This window comes from Uloborus diversus, chromosome 5, assembly GCF_026930045.1.
Source record: "Uloborus diversus isolate 005 chromosome 5, Udiv.v.3.1, whole genome shotgun sequence".
Classification (NCBI taxonomy): domain Eukaryota; kingdom Metazoa; phylum Arthropoda; class Arachnida; order Araneae; family Uloboridae; genus Uloborus; species Uloborus diversus.
In genome coordinates this window covers 30,724,818-30,748,390 of record NC_072735.1, presented here as the reverse complement: position 1 = coordinate 30,748,390, position 23,573 = coordinate 30,724,818, and the positions used below count along the sequence as shown (strand labels likewise).

Genomic DNA, 23,573 nt, shown 5'->3' with positions numbered 1-23,573 from the left:
TTCTGTTTTCTTTTTTATCTTCTTAACTGACAGTAAAAAAAAATACTATTGTTATAGAAAAGTGAATTAATGGGACAGGTAAATTAACTTCAACCTTTTGAGACAGTCAGTCCTGTCCAAGGCCTTATTAACCTTTGAAATTAGTGGAAGCTCGGCCTCATTTTGAGGCCCTCCGCTTTTTGTTTGGGGAAATTTTTCTAAACATTCTATGCACATCGATACACTAATCAGTGGCGGATACAAGGAGGGGGGGGGGGTCATGGGGTCCGGGGGACAATTTTTGAATGTTCGCTTGAAAAAATAAAAAAAAAATGTCGAAACTATAAGAAAAAGTTAATATCTTTTTTAATTCAATTTTTTTTTTTGGGGGGGGGGGCATTACATGAAGTGGTGGATGCAAAGGGAGGGAGGGGATCATGGGAGTCGTGAACTCCCCTCCCCCATCTGCCACAACATTTTTTAATCTGTTATACAATGAGGGTTCATTGTATTTGAGTTGTGAAAATAACTGCTTGAAAAAGAAAGTAAATAAAACCTGACCGAAACCCGAAACCACAAGAGAGAGTAAAGAATTTTAGAATTCCTTTTTTTTTTCGAGGTATTACATGTCACTTTTGTATTTATATGATTTATATGTCGGCAGTAAAGCTATAGCTTTGCTTGAGACACTCTCTTCTTCGCGGCAACTTTCATCAGGCACCAGTATAATGAAATGTAACTAAGAAGTGTCTGCCGCCCGATTGCTTTTGGAACAAATTTAATCGCCGATTGTTATTGCAATGTGCATGTTAAGTCTCTCTAGATTATTCTTTTCTGTAGTGATTTTTAGATAGTTTCGTTTTTGTTCGTCCTGAGTTTATTTTTAAATGAGTTGTTAATAGTTAGTTTAAATCAGTGTTTTGAACTTAGTCTCGGGCAAGAAATGTAAAATTTTAGTGTCGTGGTTATCCAAACCCTCGTTATACGAGGGTTCCCGTAAATTAGCTTATCGAATTTGACGGAAACTATGCTGAAAAAAGCCGCGTTTATTATATAAAGGACTACCTGTAACAAAAATAATGAAGTGTTCGGATCAGTGGCGTAGCTAGGGAGGGGCGGAGGGGACGGTCCGCCCCAGGCAGCACTTTGTGAGGCAATTTCACACTAATGATACGAAAAAAATTAATGCTTTTTCCCAGTAAGGATATCATGCTTTTGATCTATTGCTGGACATTTGGCAGTATTGTTTGTCTTTTCTCTTCCTCCGTCTAAAGCTACAGACTGAGGGAGGTGGTAGTGTAAGTCAAGGCATCATGTTTTTTTTTTCTTCTTTTTATTGTTAAGGTTAACTATTGAGGAGAAAACAATTAATTTCATAACCTTTCGTCATATGATGAAGCTACCACTTGATTTTAAGAGTTCCTTGGAAACCTCATTATTTAAAAAAAAAAAAAAAAAAGGAAAGAAAAGAAAGAAAGAACAAAATACCAGTGACCCTCTTCCCCTAATCAATTCTAATTTGAATTCTGAAACTTTGAATTCAAATTATGTTTTTCGCAATCACGAGTTGCAACAAGACCCTACTCATTAGAGTTATTGTTTCTAGAAACGGCTCCCCCCCCCCAAGATGTCCCTCCTCCTGGGTGTTTACGTGTGTATAGTTGAGTGTGTGTGTGTATAGGCTTACGTGTGTGCACGTAGGCGTGTGTATGTGTGTAAAGGCGCTCGCGTGTGTGTGAGTGTGTATGTGTATGATGAGCATGCGTGTGTAGGACATGGACGCCATGTGGATTCCGGGGGACAGTGCTCAGAACCAGAGGAGCTGCGCCGGTGGGCGGTGGTGCTGCAGAGGCCCCTGGTCCAAGCTGAAAAAGGAACCACAACATCAAGGACTGTCAAGAGAGAACAATAAGCAATCGTGATTGATCAAAAACTTTTTTTAAAAGAAAAGTGATAATAAGGGTAAAAGGCGAGAGGTCTCAAATGGTGGGCGATTACTTGCTCATTTTCAGGACAGCATTATTTGTTTCAACAATCACTTTGATTGGTCATTAATTACAAAATGTTCACTAAAAGACAGAATGAACTTTAAGGTAATTTTATACAAACACTTATTCACAACTCGAATAATAATTACTTGCGTTACTGTTTTATATGATGAAAAAAATCCTTCAAATAATGAGATTCACATTTAGTTTAGTCATTAATTTTAAGGAAAGGTTTTGAATGAGTAAAGTGATCTCTAGGCAAAGCCTTTCAGTTTCAAAAAAGATTTCGATTGGGAAACCCCCTCGGAACCCTCTCTAATAACGTTGTCCATCAAACAACGGCTAACATCGCGTTTTTGGGACGTCATTTTCAACAAGTTTCAAGGAGAGACGGGAAAAGCATCTGACCTCCCAGCATTTTGGAAACATTTCGAAACTTATGCCGTTAAAATAAGTCTGCAATTGCGTTTTTGAAACTTCGGCATCGGAAAATTTCCAGAGAGCTCCAGAACGTCCCCTATTATGTTTAACGTCGTCAAAGATCGACTAAAATTGATTTCAAGTTTGAAAATATTTTTGGAGGAAAATCCAGTCTTTGTTGCGGTTAGGGGAGGCCCTTACACCACTAGACAGCCTACATTTACGTGTTTTTCAGTTTTGTTGAAAAGTTTTCGGGATAGCGCCCCCAAACCTTCCCCAATATCCTCACGAATCCAAAGATAGCCAAAAATTGCTTTTTTAACACTCCAATTTCGGAAATTTCCTTTGAGAAGTCCCGACCCTCTAACGTCACCAAAGAATGCATAAAACTGATTTTAATTTTGGAAAAAGGAAAATCTGGAGAGAGCTCCAAGCTTCTTTTCTATAAACGTTAGTAAAAATTGCTTAAAATTCCAAATTTTACTTAAATTTTGGAATTTTTCGGTGAGACTCTGAAATTCTTTTTTTAATTCCTTTTACAAACGAGTTGATGTGTGCATCACATGACTTCTTTTTACTCAAATTTAATGCCATTTCCCCATTATTGGCAATTTTAATGTGATTCAAATGTTTACTCTCTAAATAGCACCAACAGTGGCCAAATTGAAACCAAATTTAAAATTTAAAAAAAATTGCCAAATTTGTCGCCAAGTTGGCAACAAAACTTGGCGACCAAAAGACTGGCGATATATCGCCAAATGTCCGCCAAATTATAACACCACGTGAGTTTACATCGAAATTAACAACGATTTCCCCCCAAAAAGGGGCAAAAGACCCCCTTTGAAGCATACGAACGGAACCAAAAAAGAAAGTGCACAACTAGACCCTACTAGGAGTCTATGTACTAAATTTCAACTTTCTAGGACATTCCGTTCTTGAGTTATGCGACATACATACGCACATACATATACGTACATACAGACGTCACGAGAAAACTCATAGTAATTAACTCGGGGATCGTCAAAATGGATATTTCGGGTGTCTGTACGTTCCTAGGCACATATCCACGTGCGGTCAGGTTGAAAAAAAAGCTCAACATTCATTTGGGGGTGAGCAAAATGGAAATTAAGGCCGATTTTTGGGTGAAAATTTTTTTTGCGAATACAATACTTCCTTTTTACGGCCTTAATTTCCATTTTTCTCCCCCCCCCCGAATGAATGTTGAGTTGTTTTCGACTCGAACACACGTGGATAAGTGCCTAAGAACGTATAGACACGCGAAATATCCATTTTGACGATTCTCGAGTTAATTACAACGAGTTTTCTCGTGACGTCTGTATGTACGTATGTGCATATGCGCATATGTGCGTATGTATGTCGCATAACTTAAGAACGGTATGTCCTAGAAAGTTGAAATTTGGTACATAGACCCCTAGTGGGGTCTAGTTGTGCACTTTCCTTTTTGGTAGCATTAGGGTGTTTCTAAAGGGGTCTTTTGCCCCCTTTTTGGGGGGGGGAAATCATTGTTAATTTCGATGTAACCTCAAGTGGTGCTATAATTTGGCGGACACTTGGCGATATATAGCCAGTCTTTTGGTCGCCAAGTTCTGTCGCCAACTTGGCGACAAATTTAGCGATTTTTTTTTTGATTTTTTTATTTTATAAATTTGATTTCAATTAGGTCACTATTGGTGATATTTAGAGAGTAAACTATTGAATCACATTAAAATTTCCAATAATTGGGAAATGACATTAAATTGGAGAAAAAGGAAGTCATGTGATGCCAGTGTTGCCAGATGGTCAAATCCAGATTTCCCCAATTCCCTTCCAACTTTTTCCCAAAAAGCGATGTTTTCTATCAAAATTCCCCAGATTCAAAAATTATTTTTCCACTAATATTTTCTTAAAATGAATCGACTTCCTTTAATATTTTTGTCTCTTGAAAAAATATTTTTTCCCCAAATAGCCTCTTATAAAATCTCCCCAACTTTTTTTTTCTCCCATTTTCGCTTTTTTTTTTTTTTTTTTTTTGTCTTCTTTATCTTTATCTTTCTTTATCTTTATCTTTATCTTTACTAATAATAAAGCTGAAAGTCTCTCTGTCTGGATATCTCTCTGTCTGTCAGGATCTCTGTGACGCGCATAGTGCCTCGACCGTTCCGCCGATTTCCATGAAATTTGGCACAAAATTAGTTTGTAGCATAGGGGTGTGCACCTCGAAGCGATTTTTCAAAAATTCGATTTTGTTCTTTTTCTATTCCAATTTTAAGAAAATTTTCCGAGTAAAATTATCATACGATAGACGAGTAAATTACCAAGCTATCGTAACGTGGAACCGTAATGTGGGCAAGCCAATTGGCGAGAAATTCATCATGCATTATATGTAAATATACAGGGGGACCAAAAGACCTTTTAATTTTCTACTATGGGCAAAGCCGTGCCAGTGCCACTAGTGATAAATACAAGCGTCTGACCGAGAGATAAGAAATAACCAAATATATTTTTTTTCTACTCGCATTTTACTACTCTGCTTCTGTATGTACATATTAACTATGATTTTTGTATATATTTATCGAAGAACGTTCTTCATCTCTTATTTTTATCCGTTTCACTTATCAACTAGTTACTCACACAGAACGATAATTCGAATTCCGTAGCAATATATTCCACATAATGCGAAATGCGAATTCCATAAAGTTGAGCAAAGCTAAACCAACGCTATTTGATACAAACAATGTAACTACTACCTCTTTTCGTGAATCTAAACAGGAAAAAAATTCTTTTTCCCCGAGGTTTTTTTCTTTCCCCAGGTCTTCCCCAAGAAAAAATTTTTCCCCAAAGAATTCCCCTCAAAACTCATTTCCCCAAAATTTCCCCAGAGAACACCAGATTTCCCCAAAATGGGGAAAATTCCCCCAATCTGGCAACACTGTGTGATACACACATCAGCTCATTTTTATTCTGAAAGAAAAATAAGGAGGGAAAAAAATAAGCTTATTTTCTTCTTTATTTAAATCTTATAAAAATTCTTTTAACGTTTTAATGTATTAACTATTTCCCATCAAAAGGGCGGCAAATTGGGCTACCGCCCTGGGCGGCAGAAAATTTAGCTACACCAGTGGTTCGGGTGACAAAACATTGTTGTCTTTTTGGAAAATTTGAAAAATTCTAATGAACCCAAAACCGATGGAAGCATATCCGGAGTTCTTGTATCAGACTCTGAGGGGGACTGCGACGTCTTCATTCGCCTCTTATTTTTGTACAATTGAAAAGAATTGGTGAGTATTCATCAGTGTCCGACTTATATTCATAAAATATTTAATTTCAAAGAAGATTTTCGCCAAATCTGTTACTATTATATTTAGTTCATTTTTTACTATTTTATTGTATTTTTCTTCATGCAAGATGAATGTGTGTCCTGTGTCGAGTATTGTGCTAATGTCAGGGCCGATCCTAGCAGGTGTGCAGAGTGTGCGCCGCACAAGGGCGGCCAAAGCAAGGGGCGGCCGCAGGTCGCATCATATATTTCTTATAATCAAGTAAAATTCCTCAAGAATTTCTCACAAGGTAACTCATAATAAGTGGAATAAATATGCTGATTTCTAAATTTGCGTTTTAAACTTATATTTCGAAATCTTTCGACGGGAGACGATTGAATCTCCCTCCCTCTTGCAACGTCAACAAAGGTCACCTAAAATTGCGGGTTTAAAATTTCAGTTTCGGAGATTTTTCGGGAAGAACGCCGATCCTTCCTGTCTTAAAAAATGGCTTCAATTTGATTTCAATTTTGAAAGAATTTTAGGAAAGAACTGCAACATTACTTTCACCATAAGTCTCGAAAAAGTTCCTAAAACTGCGATATTTGACGTCAATTTCGAAAATCTCTCCATGCACCTTGAATATACTTGACTCTTTTGTCCTTGCAACCAAACACAATTAAAGATTAACTAAAAATATTTTTCATACGCCAATTTCGATAATTTTCTTGGAGCAATCCTCCTCCCCTGAACCCCTGACACCTCCCCCCATGCTTCCCTTTCCTCCGTCCCTTCTCTGATGTCACCGAAGAAAGACTATAAAATGCGTGTTTACGACTTGTAAATTTTGGTATCTTATTACTTTCTTCAAAGATATAAATTGTACATAAGGAGTTTCTTATTATAAAAAAAATTCTTCCTTTTTATAAGATCATTCTTCTGTTCCTCCTCCCCTTTTTAAATTCGAACTTGGCATAGAAATATAAAGAACGATTTCTATAGACGTTAAAGATTAGTCAAAATATGCAAATTATTCTTGAGGGGCGGCACATTAGGTCTTTGCACACGGGCGGCCGACACCCTAGGATCGGCCCTGGCTAATGTTCAATCAATATCTAAATGTATCATGTCTATAGAACATTTAATTGTTATTAGATTTTCGTAGTATTTATTTATTGTTTTGTTTTGGCTGGTGTGAACACTGGTCCCCTAAACAGGTTATAATAAAACTTAACAAGGTATTGTAATTAATGTATTGACTTATTATTATGTATTTACTTATTATGTTTAGCTTCTGTGTAAATTTTTGAAAAAAGAAATGAAATTTTGCTTGGACCTCTTTGTTCTTTGGAGTAAATTGTTTTTCAGCAGAGCAGCCATTAGCCATAGACCGCATCGCTTTGTCCCTGGTCAGCCCGAATTAACCGGCTGCTCTATTCGAACACGATAATGAAACGAAACTTTGGTTGTAGCTTTGGCAGCAGCTTTTAATGTTTTGGAAACAACAAACAAATGGATGTTCCAGCGAATTTTTCATGTCATTATTTCATGTACTATGTATGAGAATCAAATTGACTGCCATCTCATAAATCCGATACAGCTTTGATGCTTTAACGTTGCTGCCATGAACAAAATTGTAGCGCTTGTCCAAAATCATTTAATTTGGCTTACGTCATGTAACTATTAGAAAATTGTCATTTATTACTACCTTTGGCTTGCTTCTTTGACCTTTAAAATGAAGCTTTAATTAGTTCTTGAACTCGTTATTCTTCTCCTTTTAAAAAGTAAGCAGATATTTTAATACAAACTTGTTGATTCACATTTATTAGTTGCTCTTTATGTTAAAACTTCAAATGATAAACGTCTCCTCTTTTCCAATATATTGCTCTGTTTACCCTTAGAGTCGTTTCGAAAATGTTTGAAATTAGCAATGTAAGTAGTAAAGATCAGTTTCTAGAGCAAGCGAAAGCTGCTCGACTGGAACGGGCACAAGAACGGAAAAAAGAACAAGCTGCCATAACTATTCAGGTAATTATTAATAGCTTTTAAATTTTCTTTGCATTTGAAAGTAAAATTATATTTTCTGTGTTCGGTGTTTCTTTCGCGTAGATCATATATTACTGAACTTTTAAGTGTTCATTCAGTTAGTTCAGTTGTCACGTAGCTCTAGAAAAGCAATTGTAAGAGCTTAATCATAGAATTTGAGAACTACATTTAATCTCTCATATCACATATTTTTAAAAACTACTCAATTTAGTTTTTCTCTAAGGGAAGCATAAACCACTTAGTTACTTAGTGGGGATATTTTGATAATTGGGGAAATTGGCAAGATTGCTACATTTTTGGCATGAATCAGAGCATTTTTTAAGGAATTTTCACTAGGCGACATAAGTTTAAAATAATTAAATGTCTAACTGTTGCTATATATGTATCTTTTTATATCCGTCGTGAGATCAAAAACGTAGGGGACGTATGGAACTGGCGGCCCTTCAATTAATTCAAGCAAATCTTAAATACATACAAAGATAATAGGTTCAGCTTCTGGTTTAGGAGTAAACCTTTAATAGATCTAAATATTGACAAAAAGAACCTGATTGTAAGTAATCGAGTTCGCGTATTAGATTACCGGGAAAAGATAATATCTTGCTTTATAATATTAACTCCGAGATAAGGGGTTCCGGGGTTTCTCCCCAGGAAAATTTTCAAATTTGTAGTCGTAAAAACGCATTTTAGACGATCTTTAGTCATGTTAGGGGAGAAATGGCTTGGTAGCGCTCCCCTGTCTATGGAGAGATTTCAAGGCCCTTCCCAGAAATTTTTTCTCATTTGTAATCTTAGAAATGCATTCTGTCTTTCGTAATATTAAGGGATCTGAGGACCACCCTTCTCTAACTCATTTTTCAAAATTGAAGCCTTTTTAAAAACGCAAAGATTATCTCCAATTATGTAAAGAAGAGGGAGGTTCGGGGGTTCTCCGGTGGAATTTTTTTGCAATTGTAGTGCTAAAAACGCAGGTTAATACCATATTTTCATGATGTTACGTGAAGGAAAGACTCAAAGCCCCACACCAGGAAATTTTTCTAACTAGCTGCCTTAAAAATGCATTCTAATTATTTTTGGTAATAGTAGGGGAGAAGAGGTTTGGAGAGCTCCCTCAGAAATTGGTTTAAATAGGGAAGTTGCAACCTATTAAATGTTCATATTTTGGCTATTGGATATTGTTAATTGACCCTCAAAACTAAAAAATTCACCATCGCCGAATTTTAAGACACCGTGGTTGATTTTTAATGAATTTTTAAAAATCCACGCGCAAAGGTGCACTCTTCTTCACGAGCCTACGTTACAGGGCGCGAATGTGCAGCCTTCCGCCGAAGATCCCTTGTTTTCGCTAGGAACATTTTGAGCGTTCTGATATTTTTATTTTTTAGAAATTTAATAATCCTTTTGAACACACTATGGAGACCGGATTCGTTAAAGCGCAATCTAAATAATCTTCCTCGTGTAACATCAATGATTTTATTCGAATATTTCCGAGAGGATTAGAGGTTTAATGTTCCAGAAACGCGAGGAGTTAAATGCGAGGAGATAAGCCTTTTACGTTTCGTCTTCGAAGTCGAATGCGTGACCTTCAGCTTCTCCCCTATCGGAAGAGGGCATGACGTCACTTACTATGCCATTTGACGTCACAAAAACTTGAACTTTAAAAATTAATTTAAAAAAAAACTATTTATCGTATCGCAAAATTTTTTTCACCTATGATGTTCATACATGTTACTCTATCATATAAAAATAAAATTGAAAAATCGAAAACAATCTATGGGGATTTAAGAAGAGAAGAGATTGAAAGGCCTCCAATACGAGAACATTTCCCATCTCAGGAAACTTTTCTAATTTGTAAACTTAAAATTGCATTCTAGACTATCTTTGGTAAGGTTACGGATATAGATAATTAAAAAGAACACAAAACACACTGCATATTTTGAACAAAAGCAGTTTTGTTTGCTAAAGAAGTAATGCTGGAGTCAGATGCCTAGAGTGGCAGAATACCTTTAACTCACTGGTTTCAAACTCAAAAGAACGTATTATCGCGACTCGTTCACTAATTTTTCCTTGATGGAATCAATAATTTTTTTTTTAATGTGTAGTTAAAATAAAAGAAATCATATGGCTATTTCTTGGAAAAACCACGATTATTAACGGAAACGGCACATCTTAACAAAGTCTAATCATATGTGTTGTGAGTTTTACCTAGTAAACAAGTTCTGAAATACAATTCAAAAAAACAAAAGAAATGCGTAATAACTCTATTAAAATTTGTAGCTTACTTAAAAGCAATGTTATCTTTCTAACAATATTATTTTAAAATATTTTTTTTTTTCATTTTCATTTATAATTTTGACAGGCAGTGAAAATATGATACGTAGTAACACTCATGACGATGAATATTGTGCATTTTTATTTAAAAATTATTATTTTTTTATGCAATTCAAGGAACAAATTTATTCATGAAATGTCTGATTTTTCGTAAAAATAAACATTTAAATACTTCTGTAAAAAAATACTGTCATGTTGTCCAGTAACACTCATGACATTGAAGGTGAAAAATTTACTTTTAAAGTAAAATATCTCTAGTTGTATGAAATACTAAGCTCAAATGAGGCATTGAGAAGCAAAGGGATGCAAGTGGACAATTTCAAGTTTCGAGTAAAGCGCGTATAAAGAAGACTTTCGTTAATTGGATTTTTTTTCTAAATTATGCTGTACAGCAGCACCTACCAGGACTACTAGTACCATCTCTTGCCCCAAGACAGAGAAGGGGTTCACCACCATTTGCACTGGCTATCTCCAAATTTTTAATTTTGCCACTTGCATCCTTTTGCTTCTCACTGCCTCGAATATGATTGTACCCTTAAAAATAAACTATTACAAGAAATTTTTCCCGAAATAAATAAAACAATTGATGATATTTATGTTTGAAATTTTTCAAATGTTGTTTAGGCAAAAGTTTGGAAAATGACCCTGGTGATTTATTTCTGCATAACCAAGAACAGACGCATCAAATATGCACATTTGAAACGAAACAGATGTGTTTGTTACAAATAAGAACAAAGAACAATTAGTATTTTTTAAATATGTCGAGACGTGATACAAACGAACGTTTGGCTAGCATTTACCACTTTCTAGAAGACAAATACATGCATGGTCGCATCCAGGTTTTAGTTTCGGAGGGATCATATCTTCATATATATAATAGCAAATGATCGAGTAACCCGCGTGTTTTAACAATGAAACTTGCGCCACGGCATGATAATTTGATAATTTGTTTTGGTGATGTTTAACATGCTGGGAAAGACCTTACAAGGAAAGACAAGGCTGAACTCGATCCGGCAACTTAACAGTTTTACTGGTAAGACTGTGTCATTTCGGGGAAATAAAGAAAAGAAAAGATGGTCAAAAATGAACGCTACCTACTGGAGTTTTGGGTTAATCCACTGGAGTTAGGGTTATAATTTTAAGTATCAAAATATCACCATTGACGGGCGATTTTCTAGTTAGTAAATAATATTCAGGAACTTATAGAAGTAGATTCATATTCACAGAAGGAATATTAAAAAAATAAACAAATAAATAAATAAAACATTTTAAAATAAATTCACGAAAACTTTGTTATGAAACAGCGAATGTATGTGTGTGGGGGTAGAGGCATTCAATTTACTGGACCCCCTTCAAAAGATTTTTCTGTATCCGCCCCTGCCCCATGCTACGGAGCGTTTATTCTAAAAAAAGTTATGGATGTATGTGGCAGGTGGAGGGAAGGAGGGGGGGTGCGAAGTATTGTTGTCCCGCCTCATCTCCAAAAACTTGCAATGTGGCCCATGAGTAAAAAAAGGTTGAAAAACATCTCTCTAAACCATATCCCGACATTCTTCTTATTTATTCAGACATATATTAAAATAAAAAGCGTATGTATTTGAATTAAATAACAAATTAAAATTAAAGTATAATCATTTATTTCTCTTACCTTTTTGATGAAGGAAAGAACAACGTTTCATGTTGAGTGGTGGGGAGAGAAAAAAAAAATCTGTCAACGAAAGCGCCTTTCATTCGTAAACTCTTACTCTAAACTGCCCCATTTTGTTCATAAGCCCTCAAGTTCCCGCTAAAAATCATCACACCTCGAGTGAATTACTGATTAGTCTGGAATTTACACCAACACCACTGAGTCTACCCGATGTACGGTACAATGATGACTGGATGGCGACAACAATTAGCACCCCTTAACCCGCAGGGGATGACATGTTTTCGTAACCAGTCGGGCGGTTTTTAACGAGTAGGGAAAAAAAGAGAAAACTGTTTTTGGTTGACAGCTGGAAAATGCCCGATGTAATTCTGTCGCTCAAGGGGAAAGAAAAGAAAGGTCTGAAATCCTTTTACAAAAACGAGGAGTGGAACCATTGTTGAATTTTCGAATGTCGCCCAGTAGTTTGATTTTGCATCTTCTAGGCAACAGAATTTTTTCACTATGCGACATTGGTGTCGCGTAGTACCTATGTTAAAAAATGCTCTGGCATGAACAATATCAATTTTTTAATGCTGTGCAAGTAGATTTTCCCCAACTCTTTGTTTATGTATGGAGAAGGAAAAACATTCCTCTCACAGGCTCAATTTGATGCCAAAGTATCATGATCGTCAAGTTTACTATTAATCTTCCCTACTGAGTAAGTGACTGCATGAAGTTGGTTTAAAATGATGTTAACACAGACAGAATATGTATTCTAATTATCCAACACAATGTAGAATCCTGGAGTAAATGTTGAAAAACTAACAGCTTTCCACTGAACAATTTTAAATAAATAACTAAATGATTAATACCTATTGAATGAGAAAGTCTTAAGACAGCTGTCGGCAACCTAAATTGACCGTAGATCTACTTTCCAAGTTTAATGTGAACACAAGATCAACTTGTAAGGAGCCCCCTTCTTATGGTGCATATACAATAGATTAAAATGAGTGTTTTGCATACAGGGTTAAGTTAGACTATGCTCACTTCAAATTTTAGGTCAACTCTTATATAAAAAAAAATATGTTGATGCTTATTGAGTAATTGTTTTAAATTGCAAAAATAATGTTTTGGTTAGCCAATATCAGAATATTTGTAGCCACAAGTATAATGTGTGCTTTAAAATTGATAAATAGTGACTGAAAAGTTCCAGTGACGATAAAAAGTTTGGAATTTTTTTAAATAACTTTTAATTTAGAGGTTAAACCCAACTTAGTTCCAGAAATTAATGTTAAATAGTCCTACTCAAGCAAAAAACAGAATTCAAAATATTGCCTCAATCGACTCAAAATGGGTTTGAGATCGACCAGTCCATCAGGATCGACGGGTTGCCTACCGCTGGTCTAAGATATTGTAGTCTGGATAGAACTGCAGTACACTGAATAGGCAGGTGCAGAGTTTCATAATTTGGAGTATAACTGACTTAAGGTTCAAATTACTCACTAGAAGGTTGGAGTTTCAGACTCTCCCACGCAAAATGTTGGAGAGTACGTGCTGTGAAATAGACATTTTAAAAACATTTGAGGCATGAAATTTAAACCAAAAACTTAAAAATTATGCAAGATTTGCATTAGCAGATAACCATTGGGGTAACCAAGAAGAGATGCAGGGGGATGGCATCACTCTGTATTTTTGCTTACTACACTTTACTGTTTCTGTACCTTTTTTAAGTAACAAAAGCACCCCTTCCCTGCTCCCCCCATTCATGCACACAGTCTGATTTCACTAACTTATGTACGTAAACGGAAATGCTGCTTAAATTTAGACTCAATAGTTGAGTAAAAATTGAGGTTAGGTTCTGTAGATAAAAAAAACTACTTCATTCTAGTGATGACTAATTGTATAATAAGTTTAATGTGTACCTATATCGATTTTTATGCACAACATGCATGAAGAAAACATAAATTAATTTCGTGTTCTGTTCATAAAAAAGAGTTGGCTATGATAGACTTTTGGCAGTCATTAAGAATTTTTCTCTGTAATTCTTTGCAGAGCATTAACACATCCATGACCACTGGCGTCATCTAAAAATTTTATCTGTTTGCATTGTCCCATCGGCGAAAACTGAAACTTATCCACATAAAATAAAATAAAAGTCAAATCTTAAAGCGCATATAATCGAAACCATGTAAAATAAACCCGCATAAAACCAGGATCTACTGAAGAACCTTTTTGCTCGTTTTTCTATCTTATCTGAGTCTGTCCAGCACATTGTTCAGTTATTATTTTTTAGAGGATGGGAGTAATTTTTTTTCAAAAAGTTTACGTGATCAATTTTCATGCAGACCAGTGGAGCATTGAATTCAGCAATACTTTGGAATTGTATTTACCGCAAGTCAGGGTGGGATCTAAGATTTTTCGAGTCCAGGGCAAAATCTTGAAACTGCCGCCCTTACATATCATTATCTTTCTTCAAGCTTTTATATAGAGTTGCAATGAAAAAATACTGAAATATGGGTAATTTAACGCCCCTGAGAAGTTTCTGCCCAGGGCAAGGTCCCTATATTGCTGCCCCCCCCCCCCCCCCCCCCCCCGATCTTGCACTGCCATATGTAGCAGTCTGTCAAAATGTGTGGTTAACTAATTGTTATGCCTGAGTCAAAAGTGTCAAAATTTCCTCAGAAGTTGGTCTTTAACCCGCTAGTGTTTGTGATGAATGTGCATCTTATTTGATTCCAAAAATATTCTCTTGTTTATTGAACAAGTAAAGGCCCAGAGGCCGTGTTGCTACCCTTGGACATTATTGAGGCTGATATCAGCTTCATTACAAATTACTGCAATAAGGTACCTGGCAGGCGGGGATCTGGGTGCCTGAGTGACCAAAGATAGCCTAGAACTACGTTATCAGGCTTTATGTTTTGAAAATTCGTTCCAGACTGTATTCGGACCCTAAAGGCTCCTTACAAGTGCCCACAAGGCCACTCAAGTTAGGTGATGAATACAGTTGTTACCTAATCTTAGGCTGAAAAATAAACACAGTCTGGGAACCCTTAATTTTATTGGGAAAAAATGAAGGAGACCTTTTATTTAAGTTAAGTTTGTTTTGAAATCTCTTCCTGCAATAGCTGTATGACAGAAAGATACTCTAACTACCAACCATATCACCACGGTTAGTGCTATTGATTTAAACTAACCATTTTTTTAAAGCTTGTTTTGATGTGATTTATCACACTTAGGAATCTATTTTTATTTATACTTATGCATTTTTCCCTGAAAATGTATGCTAACTTTGTCATTTTATTTAAATGAATTTTATAATTCTTTTATATAAAATTCAAATCATATTTCCTTTATTTTAGTCCTATGCTCGAGGTTATTTTGCTCGTCAGAAATTAAAACATGATGTATGGAAAGAATTTGATGAGATATTTATGGTATTTAATGAATCAAACAAATTGCCTCTTGGTAAGTTTTTTGTCTCAAAATATTAAACTGGTTATGAGAAAATTTAAATATGTATGTTTTATCTAAATGACTTTTGTTTTCAGTATATTTTTTTTTTTTTGGAATATTATGTTACTTGTTCTTCAGGTGATAAGCACAGACATAATGTATCCCCTCTTGGTGAATTTTGATCTTTGGTGCCAATTTGCAGTTTTATTTTAGTGTGCAGGCCCGGATCTACATACCCGCAGACTTGGCAAGTTATTTGCCTCATGATCTCCTATGCCTCGTAGATCCAGACGTGTTGTTTTCTTGTCCATAAACCATACAAGTAGAGGGCAAAGCAAATTTAAAAAAAAAAAAAACTAGTATGTTGTGGCCATCGTGAAACATTTAGTCTATTTCTTTCTTATAATTCTGATCCTTCCTCATGCTTGACGAGGAAGCAATATTCCCAACAAAAACAAAATTACACTCGCCAAAACTTGACGACCATTCCGATTCCTGATTTATCTCAAAAGCAAAGCAAAGAATTTAATTCAAAATTATTTTAAAAGCATTGCTTAAGATAATTGCAAACATTTATTTGTTAACAAACACAAGATGGCAACAGTTAAAGAGTTTTAAATCATCGTGATTTGCTGATCATTTTCCAACAACTAATATCATGCGAAATACGCTGACGACAGTCTATTACGATTTATCTTTCTTATTGTTGCAGTTATGGAGCTATCTTTATTCACACGAAAATTTTTTTAAAAAAATCAGCCCCCATGGAGCGATTGGCACCAAAATTGAACCAACGCCTGTTTACATATGGATTCACATTTATTCCCAATTTCATTTAGAATGTTGCATTACTTCTTGAAATATGGCACTCACAATGGGAAAAAAAGAACGATCGATTGCACAATCCCCTTTTCAGCTGTTGACACCAAAATAAAATCAGCTCTTATACCCTCTAAGGGCTACTTGTCGAAAAAAATTTATTTGATTCCGTTCTTTAATTTCTTGAGATACAGCAGTCACAATTGACGACAAAAAACATTCTGTAACTCAACCCCTGTTTGAGCTATTAACACCAAAATTGAATCAACACCTACTCCTGTTAGGGGCAACATATGGACCAAATTTTGTTTGATTCCACCAGTTACTTCCTGAGTAATAGCAGGCACGCATAACTCAAGAAAGGTCCCATTGCTCCACCCCCCTTCGAGGAATTCACACCAAAAACCAATGGGCACAAATTCACATAGGTACACATATGTGTACCGAATTTCGTTCGGTTTCATGTGGTAGTTTTTGCTGTAGAGGGGCCGCAAAAAACTGGTCACACACATACGTTACACACACACACACACACAAGCAGACATTTTCCAAGAATGGTCAAAATGAACTCAGCACACCTCAAAACGTTCAAATCCCGTCGAAATTCAAAAATTTGCACAAATCCAATACTTTCTTCTATATATTAGATATAGAAGAAAGTAAAAATGTGAAACTGGTACTGTAAAAAATTAAATTTTGCTATGTGCAAAAAAAAAGGAAGTTTTGCTCATTTCATAAAACTTTAGCCTTTTGTGTGAATTAAACCTTAAGAAGTGTAAATAATTTTTAATTATGTATGAATAGAGTACATTAATAACTTTCCAGTTTGGTGTATATAATTCTTTGCACGAAATAAGAAATTATAAAGTTAATTAGTCTATATTTCTTCTCTCTTTTTAATCCAGTCTAAGATTTTGTGTAACCAACCATTTTCAAATGTTACTAACATAATTAAATTCTGCTGTCTTTAGCACTTGATGTATATAAAATCATAAGAAGACTGATGTTTCTCATCAATGAAGACACCAATGATAAAGAAGTAATGTATCTGAAATTACTTTTTTGTCACTTGTTATTCTTCTCCTTTTGTTTCAAATGTAATAACAAAAAATCTTTTTTCTTTTCTTTTATAGAGATTTGAAAAATTATGTAAATACATCATAGCAAGCATTGATAGTGATTCTTTGAAAGTAAGTTAAATAATTTACTATACAACCTAACCTCCTCAAATCTATAAGCTTAGGACAAAGGTTTTGTAAATTTTCTGTGCTGCAGGATAATTTTGTTCTTTTCATTATTTTTTGAACAAGGTAGTTTTAATCATGAATCTTATTGAACTAAAAATATTGTTGGAATACAAAATTTTATGCTTCATTTTTTTATTAAATGACTGAATGTTTTGTCATCTGTCTTGCAATCCTTCTTTAGACTATAGATACTTATTATTTTGCAATCTATCTGTTTAACGCTCACTTCCACTTACAACGGATCAAGTTTTGGCTGATGATGAATTTTCCCATAGATATAGTAGCAACAAAAGACGGTGTTGTAACAATTCACAATATTTTGATAAATAATACAGAATTTTAGATAGTTTTAAAACATTAAATCAGCTTGTGGTTTAATGACAAATAAGTATATGCAACTATGCAAGGCATGTGAGAAAAAACGTTAAAAAGTTTGAGATCGGTATCCAATCATGTGTCTTAAACAAACTGATGTAATTCAAGACATTGTTGGCTTTGCCAATGAGCTTGATTCAGACAAAGGGGAAGACAGTGCTGACTTTATGTATTATATGAGCACATGAGGGTTTAATAGAGTAGAACCGCTGCAGTATTTTTGGAAAAGGACTCAATGGAAGAAATTCGCCTAAGTAGTTTGTGATGTGGTACTTGGGTTGGCTGGTATATTTTCTAAAATTAATGAAACAATGCAAGAATTTCAATCTGTCTCTTTAAATACTGAACATTTTGATGAAGCTGAATATGAGGGGACCAAACTTTTAAAGTGTTATTTTTTAAAAAAAGTGTAATTAAAAATTAGGCTACAAGAAAGCTAGTAAAATCAATTAAATAGATCTGAATTCAGTGCTTTTATTCAGTACAATTCTTTATTCAAATGTTACGTTATTGCGAATCTCTTCACAAAGCCAAAAAACTAGTTGAACAAACTTGGTTTCTCTTGTATAAAACGCAATCATGTAACAAATGCGGGTTCACAAGGCAGACTGCGGCATTGAAACTTTTGGGGGATCTAGTTCTTGGGACCAGTGTTGCCAGATTGGGGGAAATTTCCCCATTTTGGGGAAATCTGGTGCTCTCTGGGGAAATTTTGGGTAAATGGGTTTTGAGGGGAATTCTTTGGGGAAAAATTTTTTACTTGGGGAGAACCTGAGGGAAAAAACCTCGGGGCGAAAAAAGAATTTTTTTTTGTATTTAGATTTGCGTCAAGAAGTAGTAGTTACATTGTTTGTATCAAACAGCATTGGTTTAGCTTTGCTCAACTTTATGGAATTCGCATTTCGCATTATGTGGAACATGTTACGGAATTCGCATTAATGTTCTGCGTGAGTACCTAGTTGATACGTGAAACAGGTAAAAATAAGTGTGATGAAGAATGTTCTTGGATAAATATATATAAAAATCATAGTTTAAATATACATACAGAAACAGAGTAGTAAATGCAAGTAGAAAAAAAAACCTTTGGCTATTTCTTATCTTTCGGTCAGGCGCTCATGACTAGTGGCACCCGCACGGCTTTGCCCGTAGTGGAAAATTAAAAGGTCTTTTGGTTCCCCTGCATATTTACAAATAATGCATGATGAATTTCTCGCCAATTGGCTTGCCCACGTTACGGTTCCACGTTATGATAGCTTGGTAATTTACTCGTCCATCTTATGATAATTTTGCTCGGGAAAATGGAATAGAAAATGAACAAAATTGAATTTTCGAAAAATCGCTTAAAGGTGCACCTCCCATGCTACAAACTAATTCTTTGCCAAATTTCATGAAAATCGGCCGAACGGTCTAGATGCTATGTGCGTCACAGAGATCCTGACAGACAGAGAGAGTGACTTTCAGCTTTATTATTACTAAAGTAAAGATAAAGAAGACAAAAAAAAAAAAAAAGCGAAAATGGGTAGAAAAAAAATTGGGGAATTTTTATAAGAAAATTTGGCTATTTGGGGAAAAATTTTATTTTCAAGAGACAAAAATATTAGAGGAAGTCGATTCATTTTATAAAAATATTAGTGGAAAAATAATTTTTGAATTTGGGGAATTTTGATAGAAAACATGGCTTTTTGGGGAAATGTTGGAAGGGAATTGGGGAAATCTGGATTTGACCATTTGGCAACACTGCTTGGGACTCAAGTGTTTGGGAAGAGATGTGCCATCGCTCTAGGAGGATGTTCACCTCCGGCATAACCATATTATTTTTCCTGAAAGGCTTCGTATAGCTTGAATAGTATTGTAATTTTTCATATTTATACTTATATATTTTTTAATGTTTGCATTAATCTTATCATTGCTTATGTAAAATGTATTTTCTTGTGACTTTGATTAATTTTCTTACTTTCATTTCTAGAAAAGTTACATTGCGGTGGCCTTCAATAAAGAACTTGCTGTTGCATGGATACATCATTTGAAAACATTATTATGGCAATGCTGTGTATATTTAAAATCCTTAAAGGTTGACTCTAATTTATTTATGTTTAAAATATTTGTAAAATTTATCTTTTTAATTTTGCATCCTTTTTTTTTAATGTGAGTTCCATGTAAACATTTTTTAAAGTCTTTATTTTGTATTTTCATCATCCTGTTTAATTTTTTTTTTTTTTTTTTTTTTTGATGGATTGCATAGTGCCAGCTTCTTTCCTCAAAATATATTTAAAACTTAATCTGTGCTTTAAAAGTTCTGCAACTTTGATAATGTTGATGCGGCAAAACTTTTTATTGTAATAGAAAAGTACACAGAAAAGTCAAATGAACTTTTCTTATTTGGAAGCCATCACACAATGTTTTTTCCATTGAAACAAAAATCCTTTGTTGTTGTGCATGATTGTATAACTGATGTGTTGTTAAATCAATGGTGGAATTGTTAAACTTAGTTTTTTTTTTTTTTTTCAGATCGTCAGTTATGGGTAACGTTTTAATAATTTTTCAACATTTAGATTTTTCAACCTTTACCATTGCACAACTAATAAGCAGGGTTCGTTGATTTAAATCAGCTTGATTTAGAGCATGATTAAAATCAAGTGATTTTTTTTTAAACCATTGATTTAAATCAAGTGACTTTTTAAAGAAAATCATTAATTAAAATCAATTGATTTTATTTTTTAAAATTAATTTTGCATTTTTTGAATGATTGCTCTAAGTTTAACTACACTGCATTATACTATCTTAACTTCAACAGGCAAAACTTCATTGGTCCCTCTTTCTGTATGTGTAACAGATTTTCACTCTTGCAATGTTGCTTTTACTCCAAAATTAGTTTAGAACAAAATAAAAAATTGCAGTTTTTCTTATACATCATAACTAATGTAGTTAAGAAACATATTATTTTTCACTAAAAACGTACATGATGCTGGAAACCTTGTCTTTAAGCGAAGCATAAAACAAAATCACATCTTATCTAAACATTATAATACATTTATAACTTCTTAAAAATGTATTGAATAGTTAGAGAACTTGTCTTAATTTTAAAAGTAAGCTGAATTGATTCATGTATTGTATGAAATATATTACGTTTATAAATGTAAAGTAATTAATATCTACAAGTTTTAGAAGATTTTTTTTTAAAAATCAAAAAAATCTGATTTAAATAAAAAAAAATTCGATTTAAATAAAAAAAATCCGACTTTTTTGATTTTTTTTTTAAATCAAAAAAATCACAAAGCCTGCATAATAAGGGTGAGAAATTGTCATTTGGTGGACACCAAATTCAGCCATTATCACAGGATTTGTTTTCTGCAGTTCAGCTTCAGCCACGCCAAGAAACACAACCTTCAAAATAGCAAAAATTTCTATAATGTAAAATGCCAGAACTGCCTTGTGATTACTTGAGGTTGTAGTAGGGAACAGTTACTACTCTGTACTTAATTGGATATTTTATTTGCATTGTCCCAATAATATTTAGTCATTCATATAATCCATTACAGTAAACTCCCGATTATCCGCGAAATTGGATGGTACAAGTGCCTCGAATAAAGCACAAAATGGCTAAAATGAGGCACAAATGAGATGAAGATTGTTCTTTTTCAAAAACTTAGCTGTATTGATGCATAGTACTTTCTAGAAACTAAAAATGTTTTGCAGTTTTGCAAAATAGAACTTAACATCAATAAAGAACAAGGGTTATGGACAATGAAGAATGCACATAAAATAAATAAAACAAAAGCAACTGAGTTTATATTTACAACTCTTTGACAAAAAAACAGCCATTAATATTTGCTTTTTGCTGTGAAAATATACACATTCCTGGTTGTAGATTGACTTGCAGATAATCCGATCCGCTCATAATTGGAAGTTTACTGTAGTTGCAAATATGTTTTGGATACTTTTAGTGGTTTAGTAATCTTCTTAAATAAAAGAATTCTTTGAATCTGAATAAATGTTCTTAAGTATAATCTTTTTCAAACTCATATTTGTTTTATTCTAATTTATTGTATAGCCTGAGAGACCTCAAGATTCTAAATCAATGATGTTATATCTTCATATGTTGGTAACATTCACTAGCACTGGAACATGGAAAGTGCTGAATAACAAACAAGGTAATTTCTCACTTTAACTAACTGCCATCCAATGCTAGTGGTAAGGAATATCTTCTTACTTATGTTTTTAAATTGGCATTTGATATTGTTTTTTTTTTTTTAATTGTGCCTTTCGTGTTATGTTTGTTTTTATTTTTAGGGTCATTTAGTGCTATTTTGAGTGTTATTTTGTTAAAGAACTCTTTCTTTCTTATTTTGTTATTTTAGTATTATTTTATTAGTAATCTAAGATTAAGTCATTTCAAAATCAGTATGTTTGTATGAACAATGTACTGATACATGTTATGTCTTGAATTACTTGCATAGACATATAAATTGTTATTAATTTCAGTTAGCACTGACTGAGCTTGACTTATGATCATTTTGTGTGTGTGTGTGTGTGTTTATTATTATTATTATTACTCTATTATGTGCTTAAAATATTTCTTAGAAAATTAATTATTTGTAAATTATGAAAAAGGGAATGAAAAAGATTTTGTATTACGTAGTGGCTTTTATTTTATGTTTGTAAAATGCCTTTAATTCATTATGATTTAATCAAAAATTGTTCAAAATATACCAACTTCAACATGTATGAACGTACAATCCTCTGATTTATTGTAACTTAAATAACAACTCTAGGTGTTATGAACCATACTGCTCTAAGAAGGCAATAACTGCTTTTTTTTTACATTTATATCATTTATTTCACATTTGCTTTATTGTACAAGCTCGATTATTTGTTTTCACTGAAAATAAAGCATACAAAAGATGTCAAATTTCAGTGTTTTCCTGTTGTTAGTATGGAATCCAAAACACGTTTCTACAAGTATCTCAAAAACTCATTTTTGCAGTTACTGCCTTTTACCTTCCCATGCCAGTATATTTATTCAAACCTATTTTGGTGGATTAGTCACTCACAATGGGTTTTCATATGATTGGAATTTATTTATTGTTACAGTGAAACCTGTATAAGCTGACCACTTGTGGTGCACTACTTTGGTGGTCACCCAAGTAGCATCAACTCATCGAATTTTGCTTGGCCGATCATTGACTCCTCCTAAACTCATCGCGTAATGCACGCTAATATCGTTGCGATCAGAATCCGAAAACGGTTTTCGATGAGCTGTTTTTTATCGGAAAACTAAATCCTTACGATTAAATTTTCCGCTGAAAATTTGCCGAGCTGCATTTCATCATAAAATGAGATCGTAACAATCAATTTTTCCGATGAAAATTTGCCGAGCTGCATTTCATCGGAAAAAAAAGATCGTAACGATCAAATTTTCCGATGAAAATTTACCGAGCGAAATTTCACCGAAAAACAAAATCGTAACGATCAAATTTTCCGATGAAAATTCGCTGAGCTACATTTCATCAGAAAAAGAGATCTTAACAATCAAATTTTCCGATGAAAATTTGCCGAGCTACATTTCATCGGAAAAAGAGATCGTAACGATCAAATTTTCCGATGAAAATTTGCCGAGTTACATTTTATCGGAAAACAAGTAGGTGGTTTAAATTTTCCGATAAAAATTTTCCCAATCTAAAATTTTTGGAAATCTCCCAACTGTTAAAATAGGATAAGTTTTATTATTTGAATAATCCGACTATGGATCAAACATAAGGCTATACGATTCAACATTCAGGGTTGAGAATCGAAGGAAAAATGACTGACTTTTACTCCGAATCCAACTCCTGGATTTTGGAAGGGTTTACTCCAATTTGCTGCAAAATCAATTCAACTTTAACTCCACGATTCCAACCCTGATTACCTCACTGGAATTGCGAACAAAGTGAGACTCCCACTCTTGAATGATTTCTCTCTATCTCCAAAACAATTCCACTCCATTCAATTTGACTCCCAAAATTACCGACTCCAACTCTGTTTGTGGGCAAAAGGA

The 23,573-nt window shown here is 34.1% G+C and overlaps 1 protein-coding gene across 1 annotated transcript in view; it reads left to right on the top strand.

Moving 5' to 3' along the window:
* The first annotated feature begins 7,558 nt into the window (after positions 1–7,558).
* Positions 7,559–23,573, top strand: part of LOC129222525 (ubiquitin-protein ligase E3B-like) — a 33,686-nt gene continuing 17,671 nt past the window's right edge. Inside the window, exons 1-6 of the mRNA XM_054857036.1 lie at positions 7,559–7,672; positions 15,005–15,110; positions 16,889–16,956; positions 17,051–17,107; positions 19,506–19,610; positions 21,591–21,690. Coding sequence (XP_054713011.1) covers positions 7,559–7,672; positions 15,005–15,110; positions 16,889–16,956; positions 17,051–17,107; positions 19,506–19,610; positions 21,591–21,690 — 550 coding nt within the window. The remainder of the gene's footprint in view (positions 7,673–15,004; positions 15,111–16,888; positions 16,957–17,050; positions 17,108–19,505; positions 19,611–21,590; positions 21,691–23,573) is intronic.